This window comes from Phaethon lepturus, unplaced genomic scaffold (genome assembly GCF_000687285.1).
Source record: "Phaethon lepturus isolate BGI_N335 unplaced genomic scaffold, ASM68728v1 scaffold10369, whole genome shotgun sequence".
In the NCBI taxonomy this organism is placed as follows: Eukaryota; Metazoa; Chordata; class Aves; order Phaethontiformes; family Phaethontidae; genus Phaethon; species Phaethon lepturus.
In genome coordinates, this window is record NW_010564168.1 from 57,262 (window position 1) to 83,772 (window position 26,511).

Consider the following 26,511-nt stretch of genomic DNA (forward strand, 5'->3'; position numbering starts at 1 on the left):
TGCAGGAGGGTCGTTACGAAGAAATGGACTGATGTGATTATACAGCTAGGAAGCCTTTTACGTTAGAAACAGGACTGATCATAAACCTATCAATGAACACATGGAAAAAAAAGTACAAACTGTCAGGAGAAAATTATAGGCCAGGGATAAAAATTAATAGTAAAGTACTTGACAAAATGCCAGACTTTGTCCAGATCCAGGTTTTACCTCCTTCCTAAGATACACAAAAATAGTTCTGTACATTTTAAGGCCAATTGTTTCTAGCTGTGAATTACTGAAAAATGATTTAGAATTTATGGATTAAATGTGGAGGCTACAGATCTCTCTCTCAGACCCTCTTACTCTAGTGATACCCTAATGAAATAAAAGCACTTCTGTTGCTGGTAGATTGGTTAGAATACTTGCTCCCAGAGTACAGAGCAATATGAAAAGGAATAAATGAAGTGAAACTGATTTTCAAAAAATATAGTTTAAAGTCTCCATGCATCTAAACCTTAATTGTTTTAGTGCGTTCCATAAATTTAATTTAGATAGGACTATTGTCAACGAGTTCATAGTATTGCCACCCCAAGTTTAGAAAGCATTAGTTTTACAAAACTTCTTGTGGATGAAATGGAAAACTTTTTAACTAAGCCTCAACAGTACAAACACAACAAAGGGAAGAACCTGAGAGCTACAGTGGGTGACAGATTGGCTGTTTCTTTAGAGTAAAATCTCCCAGTAAGATCTTCCTGAAAATTGTGCAGCATATTCAAAGTAAATCACTGAAACTTCAGACAAACTTCTAACTGGTGAAACTGCAGAAAACATGTAGGGTAAGATGAAATATATCACCAGAAAAGAAATCTTTTCCATTCTGTTTTCCCTGACATGCAGACCCTCTGCAAGAAGGAAAAAAGACAGTATTTTGGTCAGTACCCAAGGCTCTGTTTCCATGGGAGGCATTTGCATATGCAGAACAAGTAGTTTGGTAAGCAACGTAATTTATGAATGCTTGTTTCCCATGGTTTTACATGAGATGCAAACTCAGAGTTTTGCTTCTCTGCTTTTAAAGTATAGTCTTTTAAAGTCTTTTAAAGTATAAGCTCAGAACAAAACTTCTCCTGAAGTTAGGGCACTTCAACATCTCTTTCCCAAGTACATTCTTCAACTTCTAATATGGGGAGAGCTTATGCAATACTGTCTAGGCTTCTTCCTAGATCTCAGTTGTGGTTACCTAATTACCTAATGTGTCCAAAAACTATTCAGGTGGAACTCTGATAGACTGGCAGCACAGTTACATAAAAGTCCTTTCCTTACAACATCAGGGTAAAAAATGCTTTGGTTTGGGGGGTTGGGGTTTTTTTTTCTTTAAAACTAAATGCTATGACAAACATGGGAAACAGGCAGGTTGACTGGAATTTGCATTAATTATTAGCATTTTATGGAAGTAAGCTGCAAAATAGTAATAAACCTCCCACCAGACAAAGGTGGCTGTTTGTAAATATAGAAAAAGATCTAAGAAGTGGGGAGGAGAAGTGTAACACTGAGTCAAAAGCATTCAGGTAGCAAGAATGTGAGCGAGAAGTGTTGATTATTCCTTCTTTCTTCAGTAGACTGACACGCTACTTCTACATGATTAACATTTCATTCTTGTAACCGGATAACAATGCAGCAAAGGAATAAAAGTTTATTCTTGGCTGGAAACAGTGAGCATGAGTTCATCTTTTTTTCTATTGTAAAAAAAGCTAAGTACTGTGGAGCCGTGGCTTTAATACTCTCCACAGCTCTTCACAAAAGCCTCAGTGAAATCTGGGTCCTGTCATAGCATGACAAGAAGATAATCTGTGTGGGACCTTCCTTTCTGATTAGGAGGTGCTTTTTCGTAATCAGATGGAAAGAAAGTCTCTTGGTAAGGAACCCCTCCTCCTCCAGAGAATAGAAACAAATCTTTAGAGAAAGGCTTAGTCAGAATCTGTGTGGAATCCAGGTTAAACCATTTTCCCTGGGCATTGTAACAGTACCAAATGCCCCTGCATATATGTAGCTCCCTAACTTCATCCAAAGCAGAATTTTAATCCCGGCAAGATTTCAACCTGCAATATAGGCCTTTGTAGTATTAACATCTGAATGTTCCTGGAAGCTGCAGTTCATCAAGTGTTATATACTTTGTCATCTCTAGGGAGAAAGGAAATAAATGGGTGACTCTAAGCCTTGACGGCTGTAAATCTGTTACGAGGATGAAGGCAGACGTACTGTTTCTATTCTGTGGAGTTATTCCTGACTTGCACAGAGGTAAGTAGGATCTGGGTCAGGTTTGTGACTTCTATCCAATCAGAATTCCTTTATTTAGTGAAAAGAAACGTAAGTTTATTTACTTAATAATGAGTTGAAAAAATCCCAAAACCCTCTTCAAAAAAACTAAAGAAGCTTTGCACTCCTTCCTATTACTGTTATTCCCTTCTTCAGCATGAAAAAGCAAAGCCTTGAAAGAAAAGAGTAGATAAACCAAGAATCCTACACCCCATTCCAGTGATCCATTGTCCATTCCATTCTTCTCAGAATGAAAGAATGGGTATCTTTCATCTAAAATACTGCCTCTGAAATCTTTAATTCCTCATACTGCTAGAGCACTGTCTACTCAGGGATGATTTAAAGCATGTAAAAGTTTGCAAATAGTTTCATTCCTAGCATTCTGCAACATGTAGTTTGTTCATTCACCATCTTCCTACATATACAGTGGAAGGTCAAAGAATAAAACCTGATTATTTGCTCTTTTCATTCTATGAGGATGTTAGATCTATTTATGTTGCCTCAACTACATAATGGATCAGAAATACTGAAAATAGAAAAAAAAAATTTCTCTAATATTTTTTGAATTACAATTTTTCTTTCAAGTGAATTACAATTTTTCTACTTTTCAAGTAGATCTCAGAGACTATAAGTTTCACTTGACATTTCCAGAACAATTCTGATAATTATAATCATTATATTTGAGATAATATAATATAATAACATATTGGTTCTAAAGGTGGACACTTGAAGTAAAAATTTAAAATAAGGTTATCATACAAAAATTGCATGGCAAAGAAACCATGCAAGACAAAACATTGCTTAGTTTAACATCCTAGCCTTGGAAAGATTAATTCTTGCTTCCAATGCTAAATGTATAACTTGTCAAAAGACCACAGTCAGATTTGGTTGGTTCACTTTTGATTTGAAACTGCCTGAATGTCAGCCTACAACACTGGTTTTAAAAGAATAAACAAACATGTATAAAGGATCCAATTAAAAAAAAAAAAACAAACCCATACTTACATCTGTAACATTAGACAGTGAGTAATCTCACAAAGATTTCATAGGACCTGTGTCAAAGGGGTAACGTCTAACATTAGCTGTACAAACTCTCTATATAATGTTGGAAGCAGCACTCCGTTAGATGCACCAGTTTCAGTTTTTCTGAATTTTATCCCTTTCACATTCAAAGGCTCATCTCGATCCAAAAAGCAAGCTGCTTCTACTCTATAATTGCTACTGTTGTCTCAGTTTTCACAAACGTACATGTCCTGAGCATAGGCTACGAGTTTTGATGCCACACATCCAAAAGCCTTCTCCTATGCCATGTTGAAGCCCATTCAGCCCGTGACCCCACAGAGCAATGGAAGAACAATTTTTTCCACCTGTTTGGGTTCTGATTTTAAAAGGATCAGTATGTTCTGATCAAGAAGAACCAAATGGGCTGCCTGTTTCACAATAAAGTTTCCTGTTTGTTTCAGAATAGGAAATAAGCCTGAAACCACATAGTATTTCTTGACAAAGTGGTTTGCTAATGGTGACCACAACATTTTCAAACCTGTTGCGTTGGAGTGGCTCATCTTTTTCTCAAGGTAACAACAGAGTTTGGCAACACTGTCCAAAGAAAATAAGTCTGTTTTCCACACTTTAAAAAAAAAAATACATCACTCTGTGAAATGATTGGCCTATTCTCCACAGAAAATGCCAACTGCCAGTAACCCAAGTGTGTGACCCAAGGCCCATATTAGAAAAGGGGGGCAATATTCTTGTATGGAGTAGCATCAGTAGACTACTTGAAAGGCACCATAAAAGTCTGCTGGATCTAAACACATATTTAAATATGTAGTGAGAGGCTTATAAAAAGCATACCACACTAGAAACGTAATTAAGTAAATATTAATATGCTTTACATATGCTGAACCATTTATCTGGACAATATTAATTATCATATTTATATGAATGCAGTAAGCACTGAGGACAACTCCTACTACTGTATGTGAGACAAAGAAAGACTGAGGAAGATATTGGAGAAGTAATTTCTCTGCAGCTTTTGGAAAAAAAATCTTTCCATGAGCTTAAGAGATGATGCTTTTCATTGCAGACCCCAAATAAAATGAACACACTTCTTATTTTATTTGTGGTCAGCAGGACCTTTAAAATGGCTATTTCACAAAGAGAAATAACACCCTTGTAATTTTAATGTATGTTTGTGTAAAATGAAAGTGGCAGTTCCATGTTAATAAACCTTGCTTAGGAAAAAAAAAAAAAATTTGCTGAACTATGGTGAGTAATTAGCCCCTTAGCATCCCCTTTCTCCAGGAATGCTTCCTCCTGAGCTGGCTCTTTTAAATAGCTCCAGTCCTGGCTGCCTTTGTCAAGCTTGGAAATTGTGCACATATGAGAGAAATTAAGCCCTCATTTAACAGGGACACATGCCTGTCAAGTCCACAGGAACAAAGGCTGGTCCCTGGGGGCTACTCAGCTCCCTGAGGCTGCCACTCATTCTGTTAGCAATGCTTACCCTTTACAGATTGTGTATAAAACCCAATAAATCATTTCATCTGCTCTGGTTAATATACACATGAGCCTAGGACTTTCTTCAAAGTATTTTTTTCTTTTGCTTGCAACTCCATTCATTTATTACGAGGTGACCTATGTCTGCTAGAGCGTAGCCAGGTTTTTACCTTTATATAATAACATTAACGTCTGCAAAGTAAACCTGAAACATTTACTGTCAGAAATAAAGATATCTGATGCTACATCTATTTCACACAGGAAATGTTTTATTACTCTTTAATGGTCAATAATTGTCAGGGTCTATTGTATAAATTACTAGTATATTCTGTTCCTCCTAAAGTTACATCTGAAATGTATGCATATTTAAACTGATAGCAAAACAACAGGGTAAATAAAATGACAGATGTGTAGCCTTGCCTAGAAAGAGGGTCTTTTCTCAATTAAAACAAACCAAACAGGAAAGTAATACGAGGAAATCATTTTAGCTTTGTTCTCTACAAGGTGTTGTCACAAAGATGCATCTATACTATCCTGCTTAAAACAAAATAAAAAGGACTTTGATGATTAAAAAAATAAATAATTGCACAAAGTGATAACTGAAGTAAATACATGCAAGACAAAAATAGTCATATACAATATATCAGCTACCTCTGAATGCTCTAGGGTGGATGGGCACAATTATCCCCAAATATAAATGCACACACAGACCAGAGGAATATTTTACAGTGAATGAAAAAAAGCAAAATGAAATGCTGTCATTTCCACGTGAGCTCTTTTTGTTTTTAAAAAGGGGGCCTAATTCTGTACTTCTAGTATTAGGCTGACATAAGTGGAGAGAAAATGAACGACACCAGCTGAGGAAATGGCACCCTGCACTGCATTTAATGAAGCAAAACTCTCACTAAGTTGAGCATGAGTTTTTCCTTATATTTGAGTGTAGGATTAAGCCAATGAAGATAAGTTAGTGGTGTAGAATAAAAACAAATTAAAGTTGTATCTCCTTCTCCGAAACGGTGAAAGCAATGTTTCAATGCCTGCTATTAACAGTGATCTTTTTTGTTTTGTCCACTCGGCAATTTTTAACTAACACATTGAAAGCATGCCATTTCTCAAGCAACAATATTACGCTTTGTATTTAAAACCACAAAGTAAAGAGGGCTGACTGTTCTGACAGCTTTAATCCTGATGATACTGGGAGCCGCAAGTAAAAAGAAACTGGTACAGCATGGAGTTTTCCCTGCTCAGCAGGCAGAGAAAAAGCAGTTCTGGATTTGATAAGTAAAACCAGATATAGTCGATGGTTATATGCTAAAGCCTTGCAATTAATGGGAAACATCAACGGTCCAACGAACTTGCATATCAGCAGGGTCTTTGAGAAGGCCTTTTCTCCCATCTTGTTAAAAACTCGTCTACTGTAAAACAGTCATGACTTTTTTTGTGTAAAGAATTGTGCATGCTCCACCACGGTCAGAGGGGAAAAGAGATAAGATATCAAGACTCCAGGTCCCATTTATATATTAAAAAAAACCCTGCATGTTGTTGTTATTGATATTTTTCACTGCAAATTTGTGTCAGTGTAGCAATGCAAAGTGCCTGACAGGATCATGACCTCAGTATGAGGTGTTTCACAAATACAAAGATGTGGCCCCTTGTCCTGAAAGATCTGACAGCCAGAAGAAACTACCATAATAGTAGTTATTCCTAGTTAAAAATAGCAACCACAGTTAAAAAATGTCCAACCTTAGCCTGTACTCAAAGGCTACAGTTCAGTGTATATTAAAACCAAGATACTAACAAATAATTAACTTCTAAGAACAAATTCCTGTAAAGAAAACATGATACTATTATATCATGCCCCTGCAATCCTAAAAGTGCAGAAATGCAATAAATAACCTATTCCTTAGGAATAAAAAGCTGTACAATGCAATGCATATATTTACATTGTTCAACTTAATAGGGATCTACAGCTTCTCCTCCACCATATATACACAAAAAGCGTTTCTGAATAATTAATTGAACAGAAATCAAAATGGTAAGAGACTGGGTCTGCTGTAGAGTTGTAACAGTCAGCAATTATTCTGTAAGTATAAGCAAATTAAAACTAAGCCCTTATCAGTAAAAATAAGTTGGTCGTAAAAGTAGTTGTCATTCTGGAAAGAGTCTGACTCAACCTAATTTGTGTCAGTAAGGATTGGGTCCAAATTCAAACCCCTGGTGTAAAAGTCACAAAACAAAGGAAAGACTTTCATTTCATGAGAATTTGGTTCGTTCCTCAATACCCATATTGGTTTTACCTGGTTGACAGAAGACTTGTTTCTGGAGTTGGCCGTTAAGCAAGCAATACCCAGGCTGGTGTTTTCCCCTTGAGCAAAAATGATCAGAAACCCTGAGCCACTTTATCCACCTACTCTTTACAGATCAAAATGCAAAACGTTGCCGTGAAAACAAGGGAGAATATGCAAAGGTGTTATATGCTATGTATGCCACTGACATAATACTTTAATAGGATATGCTGTAATTTCCTGCAATTAATATCTTAGCAGAGCTATAAAGGCTTTTTTCCAAAATTATACCATTGCGTTTACAACACTAAAACACTAAACTTAATGTTTTAGTTTAAAGTGTTTAAATGTAAAAATAAAATTAATGTTGTGTCAACCTTTCCATTATAAGCCCCCTTTTTCAAATGTTTATAACTTGGCCGTAAAAATATATTCTGGCCGAAAATGTGGCATGCAAGGTCTCAGTTTAGAAGCAGCCATTTTGATTAAATAAAAAACATTATTTAACGGCTGTTTCACATAAGTCTTTTGAATGCCCTACAAAATGTGTGAAAGATCGTCAAGAAATCTAGGCATTCTTGGAACAAAAAAATTTTTCCTCTCCACAGTAAGCCACACTTCAAAGGATGTTTCACAGCCATGGAAGTTGCTCCATACCTGTAAGGAAGATACGTGATTTGGGAAACTACAGACTTCTTCAGAGAGGGTAGTCTCTCCACTTGCCTCTTCCTGTATGACAATGGCTATATGTGGTCAGCAGCTCGACCACATGGGAGAATCAAGCTAGCAGAAATGGTTTTCACTGAGGCAGAAGAGTGGGTGAGAGGAATTAACAAATATTTCTCTGTCTGGCTGAAGTGGATTCACTCTGGCTAAAAGCTCCATCCAAGTAAATTAAGGCAAGTGATAAATTGACAGAAAGTCACGATAGAAAAGACAACCAAGACATAAGTGAACCACCCTATGAATTCTGAAACCACAGATTTCAGGTCGGTCAACTTTCATGTAAGAACTGAATCAAGTCACTTAGGAAATTTAACTTAGGTGCTTAAATTAGGAACCTCGTTGTCTAATCAACAGAAGGTAATTCACAGCACCTGGACTACTTTATATATGGAGCCAAATGTCCTAATTCAGTCACTCAAATTAGATATCTAAAATTAGTTGCCCCCAAATATCTATATGCTTTTTATTCTGCTCAAAAGAGTGTTGCGAGGATAATACACTTCAGCTTATGAGACACTCAGATATGCAGTTACAGAGGAGATGAGTATCCTGAAAATATATCACCAATAAAATTCAATGAGATGGAAAAGGTAAAGCTAGAAATGTGATAGTAGAGTTCTTCATACAAATCAGTCGTTGTCAGAGCAAAAAACAAGTGCCATACCTCTTCCTCTGAGAAAAGTTTCTTTCTATATTATATAAATTGCTTTGTCAAATAAGGAACCTCAGTCTTTGCTCAGGCCATTAGGTATCCATTGCACTATCAACTTTATTTTGTTAGCTGTAGCAACTACCCACACTACTCATTTATCTACCTGATCTAGATTTTAAACTAATATATGTTCCTCCAACTGGTTAATCTCTTGTTTACAGAATAAAAATGACTAATACATTACTTTAAAATAAAGTTCCCTAACTCAGAAGTGCCCTTCCATACTGTGGGGCGGTGATATGTCTCGAGATGGATTTCACACTTCACCATCAACTGTGAATTTCTTTGCTTTTATTATTTAATCCTTTAATATTTTCTTAACATACTGTCATTTTGAGTGGATGAATAAGATGAATTCAGCATTTCATAATACACCATTGTATACTGTTTACATCATTTATTTTCTTTTTATTGAATGATTACAAACTTCAATTTAAAATTAATAACATTTTGTGGGAGTTACTGCATGTGAATTAAGTGTGGTGATGTCAGTGCATCCCTCTGGAATTTAAAAGATATTTCACTGTGTTATATCATGTGCCGCACAGTATATCAATTTTTATTTCCCATCCCTCAAGTATGGAATGCATACTGTGTAACTTCTTAGATTCTCAATATAGACATAATTTACCCAAGCTGTGCAAATGCCCAACTTGCTGAAGATGATATATACAAGATTTATATAAAAGACCGGTTCTTTCAAACAAGCAAAGTCTTGCATACAACACAAGCCACTACATTATCGAATTATTTGGGGAGGGGTTTCTAACGTAACAGACAAAAGGAAATAGGATGTAAACTGCAGTATAAACCAAGTTGTGCTTACTTGAAAGGTGACTTTAAATTTAGATAGATAAATTCCAGGCAAGGCCATTCACCTTTCCTCGAGAGCTACGCTTTGACATTTTTGCGAGTGTCTGGATTAGCTGGTTGCATAAGACAGCGAACATTAGAAATATTCATTCACTTTACTTTTACATATATGCCATCAAATGTATACCAAATGTTAAACAGCATCTGGTTTGTTCATTTACTGGTTTGCACAAACTACTACTTTCTTTATGTGAATTCATAACTCCTGAATGCATTCAGAGAGCAATGCACTTACTTCCTCCTTGCTATCATGACATTAAATATATACAAAACAAGCTTTTATGCTCAAATTGATTCAGTAATATACTTGCATTCTGGAGCATTTCCACAATTACAACCAAAACACATTTTGATTCTTTAGGTCAGGATTTCGTCCATCTGGTAAATTTAAGATTTTACTGTGAGATTTCAAAAAGTACTTTACAATTTATTTGCTAAATGGTTTTGGCCTTTTTATGTGGGACTGTACTTCATCATTTTCCTCCAAATACCTGCTTCTGCAGACAGAAATTTTGACCTCTGATATCATCACATTCCAGTCTTGCCTGTATATCTGAGTATCTCCATAAATCAAGTCGTATCAATACTAACATTTATTAACTATTTTCTTTATTTCCTATCTCCTGATGAATCTGTTAAAGGGGAGGGAGGTGTTAAAAAAAATTAATTCAAATCCTAATTGTTTTTCCTCTTGGCCATCACATGGTTGTCAATCACAAAAATCATCACTGAAAAAGTAACTAATTAGAAATGAAAGGCCAATATCTTAGGCAGTTTCTCTCAGTCCTGGGATATGTTTCAATGTAACACTGATGTAAGACTTGAAAAAGAGCTGGTGTGCCCAAAAGGTTGCCTGTTTTTTCCAACAACATCTGTTTGTCTAATAAAACAAATTACATCCCCTAAGACCCCTGCCTCATTTGTATCTTTGTGTATTCCATGTGTATTCCAACCACACTACTATTATTCTAAGTCCTTCCTCATATGAGGTGCTCAATTCCACAAAGTCTACTTATGTGAGCAACACTTAGATATACAAGTCATCAAATACTGGCTATGCAAGTATTACTCAAGAAAATAAGACTTCACAGGATCAGCCCTGTTGGTAAGCTGCCAGTTGGCTCAATTTCTGCTCCCAGTTACCCATTTTCGTTTGTACACATGCCACTTAGGAAGGAAACTGGTTTTCTGTGCTGGAGCAAATACCGCGTTATTATTGCATTATTCCAAATCTTGCAATATTGCAAATATTACATTATGTAGACTGACAGAGAGGGTGATGCAGACCTGTACTACCAGAGGAATAGCGCCAGAGGGTTTCAGAGGGGCATAATCCCTGCCAAACTCTTCGGGAGCTAGACCAGGGTGTCTGGATCAGCAAGCACTGAGGCTGCCACGGCACGTCACTCCACGCTTGGTTGGAATGGGCAGACCACCAGCTGAGAGTGACCCCTGGGCAGCAGTACAGGTGGGCAGCAAATATTTGCTTGATCCTCTGCTGTTATTCGGGAGCTGGTTATAATCTGCCCCTAAATTAACAGGACTCAAATCTGAGGCCCTTCTGTAAGCAAAGGCTGTAGAACCAGTGTTTGGGCTCAATAGAATCAATGAGATTTTTAGCCCCTGGCTTTGAGAGAGGCACGGCTGAGAACAAGCCCTTAAGCCACTGGTGAGATTGCAGTGCAGCACACCCCGGGTGAACGAAGCAGCAATACTTGAACTGGGGAGTGTGGATGCCTGTGCCTTCATTTCCAATTTTGAAACAGACGTGGGAGAGGGAAAGTGGGAGGGCAGCTACTATCATTTTCTGCACCAACATGAGCCTGAGAAACAATGACATTTACTTTGGTTTAACTAATTTCCACACACCAGATCATGTTCGGCACCCGTGTGCCAAAGTCCTATTCTTCAAGTCTGTTGAAATATCACTTTCCGAAACATGTGTGCTAACATTTGGCCAACACCACCACAAGATCATTTTATTAACTTGTAGCTCATTTCATAGACTGCTGCTCATGTTGCTAACATATGCTATTCTACCATTTACTGCTCTATAATTAGAGAAGTCATATGAAAGAGATACACAAGGCTTAATTTTTGCATTAAATACAATTTGTTTAGACTCGGGTAGGCGAAATAAAGCTATTCAAAAGAAAAAAAAATATAGTGAATTAGAAAACTACAAGAAAGCTCTTTTAACTCTTAGAAGGTCAGTAAAAATTTTTAAAAACCCACTCCCCCACCTCAAGACGGCATACAGTTTTAAGGATTGTGTTAAGAGTCAAATCCAGAACTACTTTATGCTTTGCCAGGATAAATCTTGTTTCCAGGGGCTGAAGGCCTCAGGGGCAGAGCAGCTAGCAGGATCCTTGCAAATGGGGCATCAAGGTGCAAGACCAGAAGCTTAAGAGTAGCACAGGAGGGATGCACCTTTAGCACAGTGTGTCTTTTTGCTTGGGCCACCGCTATGCTGTCATGCCAAAGCATTTTTAGTATGGAAGAAGCTGAATAAAGGATAGGGAGCATCGCCGGAATATTTATTAAAGCATGGACTGCTTGGAGAAGGTAAGGATCCCACATCACTTCTCTTCCCACACAGCTGACAGAGAAAATTCCAAGCCAGCCAGCCACAAAGTTGGCTTTTGTTGGAAAAATCTGGCTTGTAATAGACCTTTTGCTTGGGTAATTATCAAATAAGGATTTTAGAACTCATTAATAAGCCACTATGTAATAATAAATAAAATGTGAAACATTTGACTTTGATGTTTAGCATATTTGTCTTTCCTCTGTTGGATCAGTTTCTATTTTCACTAGGCGAGTTATGAGCTGGACAGAAGCTATGATGCCACACCTACGGCAGAGCTCTGTGAATTTGAATCAATGATTTACCAGCCATCTACAAGTTACAGGCACATAACAGCATTTTTCTCTTCTCCGTGCACATAACTGCATTGCAGAAGGGAGTTCGACATACATTTTTTTTTAATACTGAACTGTTTTTTTTTTAAAAAAAGATATCAGTGACAGCTGGGAATCAATTCATGAGCAAATGGGAATTTAAGGGAAATGTATCCTTTCTACTGTAAATTAATAAACTGCAGCTATAGTTTATTAAGCCACCACAATAATTTACATTTTCTACTGCCAAAATCTTGACTGCTTATAAATTACAGTAGTTTTACCTATTCTTTAATCCAGAAACATCATTATTAAAATGTTTGATGCAGGCTACAGTGCATCTATCATTACTTGTAGAAGTTAATTAGATTAGATAAAAGAAATAATTAGATTTGCATTTTTATCCTGGTTTTAAACTTCCAAAGAAGATCACAACAGTGTGCCTGTGGGCAATTAAAAACAGCGTAGAGCAGTGAAATATAAAGGCAAAAAAGGTCTGTTTTTCCTGGCTAATTCATGATTGAAGATACAATTACAAAATATTTTAAGGGTTTGCTGAAGCTGGGGGCTATTCCTAGACTTCTAAGCTTTGTTTATAACTCTCGCTCTCTTTCAAGGGAGTATCTGATCTGCGTATCCTGCCAATAGAAGTATCAAATTGCTTTCGATGGCTTTATTTGGTCCTGTTCAGAGCTTGCTGGAAGGGGATCAGTTTCATGATCAATAAGAAAAAAAAGAAAAGAAAAAAAAAGGTGGGGGAGAATATTCCCTAGTGCCAGAACAGAAGCATTGCAATTGCTTTTTGCATGTCAATGCTAAATACAGTTTACAAAGAGAGACAAACTCAGAGAGCGTAACTGAACTGACAATAACTAGATTCCAGCTTGGGCACTTTCAGCAAGCTGACTGCAAGGAGCTTTAACCTGTCTCCAAAAGGCAATAAATGAAAGGTTTGGCTCTTAAAATTGGAGGTCAGTTACATACTTAATGATGAAGCATATCTTTAAATCTATTTCTACTATTATTATCCTAGCAAAAAATTAATTAACCAGGGCAGGAAGGCCATGAAGGCTAATGTGGAATGTAATTATTCCTGATCTTTAGACATGTACTTCACATAAAGAGATAGTCCTTATTCAGCTCACCAGGTACCTGAATTGTCAGTAGTTAATCATGGATAAGAAGAGAGACTCATTGGTTCAGCCTCTTAAGTTTTAAACACGATTCAAAGGATTTCTATTCAAGGACAGTTTAAATAGTTGTAATTTTTATGTTACTGTTCCTTTGTTTGTTTACTATCGCAGTAATCATGTTCACTCTTTTTGACTGAAACAAAATGCAAGAACATTAATATGAAACTACATCAGCATGAATGTATAGATTAAAACTAGAAAAAAAAATAATATTAGGAATAGTGTCTAGTGGCTGAATTAAAACAGAATACTTATGAGAGCAGAGGAAGCCAGTTTTCCTATGTGATGGAAATCATACCGATTCAAACAGAAAAAGAAATGCTCTGCAATGGCATTGAGCATGGTACAGAGGAATGAAGTGAAGGAAAATGGACGAAAGCAGTTTGGACCAGCCCTTCCTGTAATAGCCATAGCAAGTTTTTCGGAAAAGCTCAACAGCCGGTATCCCTTTTAAAGATTTCAGTCACAATTTAGGACTTGCCCTAATGAAGCCTGCTCACCAGAGGAGGTAAACCCTCAAACTTTCATCCCTTGCATCCCCCCACCACATAGGGAAATCCTGGAGCAACATGCTCCAAGCATCAGTGGGATCCAACTGCTTCCTCAGCTGGACGTGGTGGAGTCAGAGGCAGTGCCCAAGCCTCAGTCTGAAAGGACTGAATTCTGGCAACGAGGCACTGAATTCACAGTGATTTCAGGGCTTCAGGGGGTTCTCAAGGTTGGAACCGTTCTAGAGATGCAAGCCTTCCCTTCTCCAGTGTAGTCTTATCTTCATGAGGTACCCCCAGATTCCTCCCTTAAACAGCTTTTTCCCATATCCCCAGAGGTTTTCCCTTTCACAGCACAGGCTAAGAGATAGTCCTTGAAATAGTCTCATTTTGTCTCTTTTACTTTGAGAATGAATACTTCTTATTAAATTAAATAATTCTTATTAAAAAAGAAAAAGTTCTTTTAAAAAATCTGAATCAACCTAGAGACTGATCTATGAGCTCTTACTTGCCCTACAGTATTTTCTAAACCTTATTTCAACTAAAAGCAATGATTTCTCTGCACACCTTTGCAGAATGAAGAACTTAATTTGGCATACTAGATTTCCTCCCATCTCTATGGGCTCCTCTGCAGAACAGCGTTTATGAGCATTATGAACATTTGAGCTGAAAAGTAATAATCCACTGCATTTACTTGAAATTTTTCATTTAAGATTCTCAAAATAATCTTGATTATTTGAATCAAGGAACAGGAAACAATTTGCCAAATGTCAGATAATCAGAGACAGAACTGAGAACAACTCCAGATTCCTCCTCCTTTTATCCAACAGACAAAACTGCTTTCCCCAACATGCACACCCTGAAAGTAACATTGACTTCACTTCAAAAACATGAGACAATTATGTAGAATCTTTAATGACATCAGTACTCTTGAAATACCTATGTTGTTTCCATATGTTAAGCCTAGCTAATGTCCTCTTTGCTCATAGATCGTTGACAAAGTTTTGGATGTATAACAAGTTTGGAGTAAGGCGCTCCAGTAAATGGTTTAAAAACAAAACAAAACAAAACAAAACACACAACTAGATTAAATAAGGTGTGAAAATGATTAAATAAATAAATAATATACAACATAATGGAAATAATAAATACCAAATAATGAAAATGCTCAGTAAATTAACCCAGTAGGTATCCAGGGAAAGATGTGTTTTATTTAATATGGATTATTTCCACTTTTATATGTGGTTGACAGAAGTCTTGTAAGCCTTATCTAAAGTAATTTCTAATTGTTTAAATGGTTAAATAAACTGGATGCACTTACGCACAGAAATTATTGTTTAATAATTGATACTGTACCTCAGCAGATGACAGTGGTACACTGTGTATGTCTCATGTGATGAAAATGTTGCATCAGCAATGCCCCACTCCTGCATCCTGGAGAACATACTGTACTTATTTAAAGCAGCAGTGCCATGAATAGGCCCATACCCAGATGGAACTGGCACCTGTGCTGCTTGTATTTTGTAATCTTCTCAAAATGGGAGAGGCAGGGAAGAGTACTATTGTTTTTCCATGCATACAAAGCACAGAGAAGGATCCATACCATTTTATATAAGTAATCGCTGTTTCCTGAGAAGGGGTTGCTCAAGAGTGTCTTTAAACAAATGCACCTTCTGAATAAAATTAAGTAAGTTATTGGGGACACAGTTCAAAATTTTACCAAGCCCAAAAACTAAACTGAGAATGTAAATATTTATTGGAAAATTGTTTTTCCCCCTCAAGCCACGGAGAGGGTGATTCACCTCATCTCACTTCAGATCTCTACGTTATAGGCATCGGCTTCCCTATCCTTTATAGTTAATGGAGAGAAACAGCCATTTTGGGGAACAATTCATCTGACATATTTTAAATGCCTACTTTAGGACAAGATGAATTGCATCCTAAAACTATTCACTCTGCTTCTCCCTGTTCACTATAAAAACAATCTGGATAATTAATTGAGACAGAGTCTACACTGCAGTTAGCTACTTTTTGTATGATAAATTCCACCCAGAGTCACCAGCACGACTTCAATATCGGTACTGAGGTTTCCTGGGAAGATGCTGGGAGGGGACCTGGGAGAACAGGCACAGCACTGTATCTCTCGCCTGCCTCCTGGTTTGCCTCCATCCCACCTATAGCCCTCAGGGAGCTACAGGTCTCAACAAACTAACACTTGCAATCAATTCAATAGCAACAAACCTATTGCGAACTGCAGAAGCGACGGAGCAACTAACTTCTCTCCCAAGCAACTCCTGGCTAGCAAACCTGCCACAGAATTAAGAAAGAACAAATAAACAAAGAACAACCACTTAGCTCACAAGCAAATGAGCTATGTAAGCTGGTGTTTAGCCTAAGAAACAATCTCCTAACAAATTTTTTTTCGGTAATCTCCTCCTAAGATCAATGTATGTTTGAGATGGCATCTGCCCAACATGCCTAGTGTTTCATACTGCAGTCTACAATGTTGCTTGGGCAATGAGATGCCCACTACCAATCTGGCTAACAAGCTGGGGTAGGAAACAGTCCTCACTGCCTCAAATACACTGATTAGATTCATGTAAACATAAGGTAAAGACGCCAAACTACTGAGGAAATATGGAATAAGAGGAACTTAATTGGCAAGAATTTTGAAACAACCATAGAGAAAGATCACCAAGAAATAATTCAGCTCTCATGAACAGAACAATCATTAAAACACTACTTCTTTGCATCTACATTAAAAGGATGGAAAAGAAAACTTGTGGAGGGTTCAGCACTATGCAAGATGGAAATTGTGAGTGAAAAGAAAATGAACCTGCACCCTATTCTAAGACCGTGTTTCCCTGGAGTCAGTGGAAAGGTAAAGCTACTGGAAAGTAGTGAGTGAACTGAAACATAAAGTACCTTAAAACTTTTTACTATGGAGCAGGATACTTCCCAATAAAACATACCCACATTCTCCAAATAGGAACAAAAATTACCTGGTCATGATTCCTCTTTCTGTGTTCTAATTTATAAACATGTTTAAAAAATCAGAAATTTCTCATGCAAATAAGTGTTCTGTTTAGCAAACTCGGCTATGTTTCAGTCTTTGTTTTTATGCCAAGAAAAGACTTTTTTATAGGATGCTTTGTTTTCTGAAGCCAGACTTGCAAATAACACTTAGAAAAGTTGGTGTATTTTTTCCTCTTCCACCCTTTATGTACACCTAATATGATCATGCAGTCCTCCAATACGCTATGAGAATGATGGTGCTTTAAAATTCAATTGTCTCTCCCATCCCAGGTATCAATACATTTATATATGTTAATTAAACTCCTTAAAGTGTAACTGAAACAGCATTACAATATTTGCAAAAGCATTTACAAGCATTCCTTTGGGATCAGGGAAGGAAAAACTTCAGTTTTGGCATCTAGTAACATGGCAATCAGCTGATTAAGGAAAAAAACCTGATAGTCCAAACTTGTAAGAAATTACTGGCAGCACAATCATCTGTCAGACCAAACAGAAATACTTAAATCAAAGAACAGGCCCATGGAAATGTTTTCAAAGTGGAAAGCAGAGAAGGTAATACAGTCACTCAGCAATGCTTCTTACGTCCATGTCATTCCCTACCGGCATATATTTGTGCAAAATTAAACCAGGTTTTGAGTACAAGTACAGATAATTGAATACCTCCAGAACCCTCCCAGATCCACAAAGGTACAGTTACTCCAAAGGTACATTGGACACATATACCTGTGGTTCTTTGTACATGAGCAGACTGGTCCCAGGGACTTAGTACTGTGTCAGTGTCTATTATCCTATTCTATAGCTGTTTGCTTTAGTTAATGAAATGGAAAACATTCTTCTAAATTTCTTATAAAGCCAATTTTGCCTTTGTAGAATAAGGAATCCTATAAACAATGATTGAAACCGTGCTTTTACTTCACACAATACAAGTCAAACGGATTGCAGATTTCAGGATTAAATGACAAGATTTAAGAAAGAGTTCCTAACTTTCCTAAGAAAACTCTGCTTAGTAAAGAAAAGCTCTTTCCACAAAAAATATGTTTGACAATAATTTTCTAAGACACAAAGACCCTCCATAAGAAGCATCTTTACCGAAGCTTGTTAGTAAAGCATATGGCTGCTTTATTTTAGACCCTTCCCTCTCCATAAATGGAATTTAAGTATAATCAGAAGAGAGCAATAAAACACACTGACCTGAATTTGCTGCTGCAGTAGATTGATTTTGTGCTGCTGTTGCAGAAGTTGCTGCTGTTGTCTTGCAATCTATTAGAAATAAAATTTCCATTAAATTAAAACAGTAATATTGAAACTTCAATATTATGAGTGAAAAACATCTTATTAGTTATTCTTTATTATATTTTATTAAGCATCATTTATTTTTTTAAAAAATTAAGGATAGTTTAGAGGTATCTATGTATGTGACAAACATTTAAAATTTAAATGCAACATAAAAATCTAGTTAGCCAGTAAGAAATATGTATTTTAAGCACTTAGGCCTCAATTCTGCAAAGCATAGAAACACGGGTTTAGCTGTGTGCACGTGAATAATCTCATCACTATTCAACAAAGCATTTAAGCCTGTGGTGATCTTTGACTATGATGCATTACTGTTAGCTACAATGGGAATGAAACACATGCTTAAAATTAAGTGCTTTGCTGAATGGGGATGGGATTACTCAGGTGCTTAAGGTTAAAGACACATTTTCCTGCTTTGCTGAACTGGAGCCTTAGCTAGTATTTATAGATGTTTCACTATTCAGCACAAGCTCCTAGGGCAAGCTTCTCTACCTTCATTCACAATGAGCAGCACATTACGTCTCTTGTAAATCTCAAAGTCTTTCTTGGAACTCCTCAAGGAAGTAGAGTCTCATTCTGCATAAATGGAGTAATGCTCAGTAACTCACCTTCAACACAACCCTATGAAATATGTAGATATTCTTACCCTCATTTGGTAGGTTCAGTAAAGGATCTGCAGGGTAAAGGTTCACTATATCCCTTCTTTAACATAGATGGAGATAAGCAAGTGCTCAGGGCAGGGAGCGCTGAGGCTAACCAGAAAGAATCTGCTCCAGACACTCCCTCTCCCCAATTCCCACAAACCATCCAAAATCAGCATGCAAGAGCAGAAGGGGTATAGGATGCTGCCCTCAGACCACAGAGCTGCTCCCTGCAATAGGTAACAGGGACTGCAGCCACGGGGAAGAAGCTGCAGGGAGCTGGGGGAACAACTGGACTTCTGCTTTAGAAGGGTAACTGTGCAGCAGCCTGAAACAAGGACAAGATCTGCGTTTCCTGGAAACCCCAACCGCAGCAGTGTTCTGCTACCTTCATTTCTTAAGTATAATTTCCCATCCTATAAATATTTATCTACAGCAGAGGAACCACATAAGCCAGCAAGAAGTTGGTGACAAAGGTAGCTTGGTCACTCGAGTCCGCTGTTTTGGTTTTGCCAAAACCCCTCCTGGACTCCTTCCCCACCATCTTCCGACACGCTTACTCTCTCTGTTACAAACAGAGAAAGTTAAGTAAAATGCTTTTATGATAAAAAAATTACAGAAATGTAGCAAGGTTGATTTGGAAGTAAACAATCACATAGTTTTAGTGAAAACTGTTCGGATTAACTCCTAAGGAATCTGCAGTTACATGTTAACAGCTTGTAATTGTGCACACACAGAGATCAAATCTGTCATTTCCTTAATCCCTCACTTTGTCACCTGGAAATAGCTTTGTCTTTTATTTCACTGCTACAGTTAAAATTCAGTTTTGTATAGGAGATCAACACAAAATCCATACATATTTGAAGTCTTGCATACGGCCTCAAAGAGACAAATTGAGGTCTATGTGATTCTGGGGTTGGATCAAGGCTAAGTGCCACACAGAAAAGGAATCAAGCATCTATCATAGCCCACTACACTGATGCTTGTAACAGGGATCAAGCTCACTGTATGAGACTGGTATTCAAATATTTCTGGATAAATCTCCCAGTAAAGTCAATGAAAATATGGTGAATGAAGACTGAAGAAGCAGGTCCTAGTCTGCTAGTGAAAAAGGCAGTTCAAGCAGAACTAGCGGCCTGTGTGCCCAGGTGACCTACGGGCAGCTCCTAGGACCTCAGGTCATCTATTGTCAGATCGGTGGTCAGCTGTAGTGTCTACACTTGGAAAAGCAACTCTAATGGTAATTGTGTTACAGATAATCTTTTAAAACCTACATGAGTTCTTAAGTTACTATTTTTAATGAGTAACGCACCAATTGCGCTATTCCATCTTAGAAGTGTAGCGCTTGTCACTAAAGATAAGCTCTGTCGGGTTTATGTCCACATTGTCCCTGCTGCTAAAATCTCAGTGAAGGTAATAGACAGATTATCATGATATTCAGCTTCAGAAAGTAATTATTTGTCATTTCACATTGAAATTGGACACAGCATGGAGCTGCATCATGGGTCATTTTTTCTGAGTCCTGTATCTTTTTTCACAGATACACAGTATCCAATGCGCAGAATTGTTTGGAGCTGCTGGTGACCTGGCTGCTACTTACCCTGGTAAGCTATAGCCAAGGCAAGGGTGAGATCTTTGGTACATGTGCAAAGGCACTGATCTGCCGAGTTCAGACTGCTTGTGAACAGTTTTTTGTACGTGTATGTACAATACAGTACCATCTGAATGGGCATTTCTTGATGAAAACCAGAAATACACAATGAAGCATCTAATGTCAGTGGTTCCTCTTAGATGAAACAGTACTGTGACAGAAAATGTATTTAATACCCCGCAATGCAATTACCATAGCATAGTCTTGATGTATAGGCTTGACACAGTAAAGTAGGGTACACAAGCACCATGTGGCTCAAATTCTGAATTTTATTTGCCTATCCGTTGAGCTACATACTCGCTTCATTGAGCATGACAACCTAGTTTTAAGTGTCATTTAATTTTCATTTTGAAATATAATTACAAAGTGTTCACTGTAAGATATCACTCGTCTGCAAATGTGTCAAGATTAATTTGTGCTAGCTTATTCACAAGTGTCAATAGTTAATTACTGTGTCATCTCTGGATGGCTAAATGACATTCTAACTTCTGATTTTTTACAGTGTTCCTTTATGTTATTTTCCATTAGGGGATGAGTCCATATTCCTACATGTGGGCAAATACTCAAGCACATAAAATACCAGACGTCACAACTCATTAAAATCAACAGAGCATATATTGCTGTATATATTCCATAAAATACGTTTAACTGAAAAGATAATTCTAGTAATAATGTCAGATTCCTAAAAACCACACATTAATTTGGATCTGTCTGACTAATGCCTAGGGAACTAGTGTATGGGATCACTGTTGTTACACTTTTGTACACTGAGAAAAGGACAGCTCTTTAGACAACTGCATCTTAAAAACAACAACAACAACAAAAAAAACCCTATAACACAAACAAACAAATCAAACCTTACTTGTAGAAGATATTTGAAGTTTTGGGGATGCTTAAGGTTTTCTGTTCAATTATTTTCTTTTCAAAAAGAGAAAAAGTTAAGTAATGGTTATAGTCTGGCTTATTTGTAACTCCCAAAACTGCATCTCAGTGTAAGAAGCACAAACTGTGAAATCTATCAAATGCCATTTATTCTAGGAAAGAAGTGATTTGAATGTCCACACCCACTTTTTTTCTGAGGGTCTTGTAATATTTCCTCCTTCTGGAAAAAGATGTAATTTCTAAAGATATTTAAGCTCTTTTAACAAAAAAGATGAAAGGAAACACCAAGTAGAACAGTGTTTATGATAAGCATTCTGCATGAAACATTTGCACAGGTTTCTTTCTTGGAGCCTCACCTGTTCTTGCTGTTGGCGAGCAAGGTCCATTTGCTGCCGTTGTTTTTCAATTTGTGAGGCTGCCAGCTTTTTCTGTTCATCATGGGCAGCCAGGAGCTGCTCCCGTAAGCTGATCAGCTGGGTGATCATAGTAGAGAGCTGTCGCTCTTTTTCTGCCAGGCTTTCTGGTGTACCTAAATGTGCAGGAAAGATGTACTGTAAATATGAGATAGACAATAGTTACCAAGCAATATTCACCAAAAAAGAAGGCTGAATCACCTACATGCTTATTTCAAGTGGCAGCTTGAATATATATTTTATTAACAAAAGATCCCAAAAGAATCTAGCACATAGCTTTGCTGTGCTCTAAGCAGTGGAGGATATAACAAAAATTGGAGCAGAAAAGATATAGAGTATTTCTTTTTTTTCTGACAGGATTAATTAATGATGCACAATGTACAAATCCCTATATCTTTTCCATCTAAATCTGCCCAGTGTGGTAAATACATTCACAGTTGATTAGACATAATTTTCCTTCACTTTATATATTTTGTTGTTTTTTTCCCCAAGTATGTAAAGAAGCTAAAAAAAATGCTGTTCAGTGGAGGAAGCAGTTTAATAGTTTATTGATCATTTCTCTAAAATACCCATATATCTGGTAGGTCATCTCGGTAAACGTAAACTTTGGTTATGGAATGCCTACTAAAAATGAGCTCTATTTGTCCCTAAGAGAAATGGCTAACCTGAGAAAATGGCTTAAAAATTTTCATTTAACTTTCAAAGTTTACTCTACAGAGAGGACTTAATTAATATGAAACTACGGTACATTTATTCTTTGCACTAATGATGCTCAATGGTCTGTTTATGGGCAAATTGCATGGGTCTCCTAAATAGAGAGTACAGGGTCCTTTTGCAAATCAATCCAAAAATATCTTAGCTTATGTATGAAGATATTACTCTGTCACAAACAGCAATGTCAGCTCCTATATTTGAGCCATACGCTGCATTTCCTTGTGTGAGTATCTCAGACCCACAGGTCTATAAGACGTAATATAAGTACAGTAAGGTAGCAGTTCAGGAGTACTGGAAGAGCATCTGAAAGAGGTTTACAGTTGGAAGTGGGATAAATGAAGTAACTTTATGCTGTAGAGGAAAACTGAGCCTTAGAAAAGATGTGAACCAAATCAAGAATTAGTCCAGTCTGTAATCTGCCACAATGATATGAGAAGTGGCAGAAAAGGGAGGGTATTCGCCCCCTTCCTCTCCTCCATTCACAATAGAGGACTGTGGTAAAGCTGTCACGGGACTTTTGAAGAGGAAGAAAATGTGTGAGGAACAGGACCTGGGAGGGAATGGAGAAACTGTCACCAAAATTATGACTCCACCTTCTTCCCAGGAGTAAGATGGATATCTTCTAGGGAAGAGAAGAAAGAGGTTGACAGGTTTCATAAGGAGAGGGAAGGCAAAACAGACTCCTGCCAAGCACATCACAAACCCAAGATGCTCCACTACTTACATTGTGCTATGATGGGACCAACATTAAACAGAATTTTATTTGCAAAAGCAGCATACAAGAAAATCTCTGTCTATAGTTGCTTTCAATGGAAAAAGAAACTGCATGGCTGAAGTCATTCACTCCAAACAAAGCAAACTCCCAGAAACAAAGGGTACCTTTTTTCCTGTACATCTCTTAACCGCATTTAACAACATACAGTACTGAAAATATCCAATTTCTTAGCCACTATTAACTATCTTAGTTTTAAAAGAGTCTGCAAAAAACTGGTGTTTCAGTACCCTGTAATGCCAAATCTTAATTCAGTATACATGTGACACAGGCCTCCGGACAAAGAAAAATGAATAACTTCTGTTGTAATAAAGGTTTTAGAAATTGTTAGCAATTTTCTTAGTCACAAGAAGTATGATGGATGCATAAAGTTAAAGCTAAAGGACGGTCTAATATTCAGACCAACTCATTGCAAAACCTTAGCGTGAGATGTACAACTGAAGCAGTAAGAGAGTTCTGCGCAAAAAAGGTGTTTTAAAACAATAAAAAAAAAAAGATTTTTGAAAGTAAGCTTAGGCAGGTATGTGGCCAGAAAAATGACTGCACTGAAGGTACCGCCTTGCCAGGATCCATTAGCTTCTATTGAGCTCCACACTGTTGATACCAGTTCAATTATCTACAACTTCAATATAGACTTACCTTAACCCTCTTAAACTGTATTATTCAGTCTTGAAGATTTTGCATCATGGATCAAAGGTTACTTAGGTGCTTTTGCATATGTTATTGTACACTGAAATTCTTTTTCACGGATAAAATGCTGTTCTGCCAAAGAAAAACTCCCTTGCCCATTGTGACTAGAAGAGACCAACCACTCCATCTATTTTAGAAAGCCAATGGGAAGCAACCTGCTGCCTCAAATGATACTTACTGCCGTGCACTGCCACCCGGGAAACCACAGCTTGAGACTTTCACATCTGTCAAGCAGCTTTGGCATTGTAATGCAGGGCCCTGATCTTACAGTCATAAAATATTTTACACACCCAAAGCAGATATTAATCTCCTGCTCCATTTCCATATTATTCTGTATACTTGCTTCATAATATGAGTAGAAAGCTACCACAAAAAGTGACTGCTGAGGCTACAAAATTTGGTTGTTTTGTCATGTTAAGTTAGAACCATTTGATATAGTTGCAGCAAACTTATAAGGTCTTTTTTCTTTTTTTTCTGAATTTTATACAATAGCAGGCAGAAATACTGTTCTTATTCAGGAATTCATAGTAATTGTTTTTCTTTCCTTTTTCCCCCCAGAGAAACACATCTGAAATGAATGACCCCATTTAAAGTACTCTACTCTTTAATTTGTACTGTGCTATGTAATCCAACAACAGAATAGAACTGATGACCACAAAATGTACACTGTGCTCCTGGAAAATAACAAGACCTCCATGAAGCTGCAAGACACCTAACCAAACACTGCTCAAGACAAGAAAAAGCTTAAGATGCAGAATGTTGTTGTACACACAGTGTGGGGGGGAGTTATAATTTAATTGTAGAGTGGAAAATCCCAACCATTATTTTACAGTTTAAATACCAATAAAAAACAACTTGCTCAGAATGCAGACCAGATTGAGCTGATCTGGCTGGGCCAAGAGAGGTCATCAGTAGCTGTGTGCCATCATCATCTGTTTTGCATCCACTTACTGCAGCAAGCAAGGAGATTCCTAAACTCATTACCAGTAAATAAACTTCTTCTGCTGACTAAAAATATCTATAAATAATAAAAATATAGCTATCTGTAAAATGTATTTGCCATAAAAAGAGATAAAACAAAAAGCTCAGTAAAAATATACAATAAATATGCCAGCTTCCATAAAATATTATATATCACAGCTCGCGCTCTGTTCTAATCCTATTCTCTTACTGCAAAGACAGGAGTGCATTTTTTTCTTTTTTTTTTTTCCATGGGGTCTTCCTTATCCCCAAAACACATCTGTCTTGAGTTTCTTTCAGATTTGTCAGGTGGATCAGTGCTCCCCAGGGCCTGCTCCATCTGAAGTATTTTAATTTGACTAAACACCTGATTTATTTTATCTCTCCGATGAGAAAGGCAGTTTGTCTTAATAGAGCCTGTCAGCCTACAGTCCCATTCACAGCAATTTACAGGCAGCCAGGGATGCTGGAAAAGAAGAGTGCTGTGATTCTGTATTTCATCCTCCTCCAGAAAGCACCTAAAAGCAGCTATTCACTACTACTGCATGTGGCATTTTAGAACTGAATTAGCTTTTTATTCAAGTAACTACACTTGTTGTGAATAGCTTATCTGTAAAATTGCAACATTCACTACTGATTTTATTAACCTTTGGCTCTATCACAAAATGGTCTTCAGTTAGGAAAGACCTTTAAAATTGACACATTTTTCTTAGGGGCCTTTATTTCAGTGACTTCAGATATACTGAATTTGATCCATTGACTCCCTTTACCAGCAGTATTTAAATTTTGAGTATTGGTGGGAAGTCAATAGTGTTTAAGGACTTATTTTTAAAATGAAAATATAACAGTTAGTGTTATCAAAAGTTCAGAAAAAATAGTTATTAATTGTCCTTTGGTTATATATTCTTGCCTTTGTGATTATAATCATAAGATAAAAAATAATTTTATTGCAGCAATAATTTAATTTTTCCATGTGTGCTTATTGTTTTACCCTTTATTTTTGTATGGATTTGAGCACAAATTGAGATAAAATGGTCTGACTGAACAGAACTAAGGCATCAAAGAGAACTTTTGAGAAATTCTGGTCATAGGTCAATCTAACCAGGAGTGAGAAAATAAAAAGTAGCTATAAATCTGCTGAAAGAGAGAGGAGAGTTCAACTTGTGGTCTAAAAGTACATTTAGAAAGAATTCTGCTTGTGGCAAAAAACTACCTTTTAAAACTGATCACAATACTACATGACTTCTGGTACACAAAATAATAAAAAGATCGTTGTATATCTTAGAATGAAATGCATTTAATAAAAATTATAAACATCCTCTTGCATTTTATCTACCTAGATTTCTTTAAGGGTTGCAAAAAAGATTAAAAATCTAGTATTCTGTAGCTATAGGTACATACTATAACTATAGTTCCTACCAATCTGTGGTTTACCACTTTAACACACTTCTGACACCTCTTACTACATATTCAGTCTATACACACATGTAGGTGCA

At 37.0% G+C, this 26,511-nt stretch overlaps 1 protein-coding gene across 1 annotated transcript in view; it reads right to left on the reverse strand.

Moving 5' to 3' along the window:
* The window catches only part of LOC104626765 (transcription factor SOX-6-like), a gene marked incomplete at its 3' end in the record, with an annotated part of 141,078 nt that overhangs the window by 35,016 nt on the left and 79,551 nt on the right, over window positions 1-26,511 (reverse strand). Inside the window, exons 4-5 of the mRNA XM_010294785.1 lie at window positions 21,823-21,995; window positions 18,191-18,259 (exon numbers count right to left, since the gene is read on the reverse strand). Of these exons, the coding sequence (XP_010293087.1) occupies window positions 18,191-18,259; window positions 21,823-21,995 (242 nt within the window). The remainder of the gene's footprint in view (window positions 1-18,190; window positions 18,260-21,822; window positions 21,996-26,511) is intronic.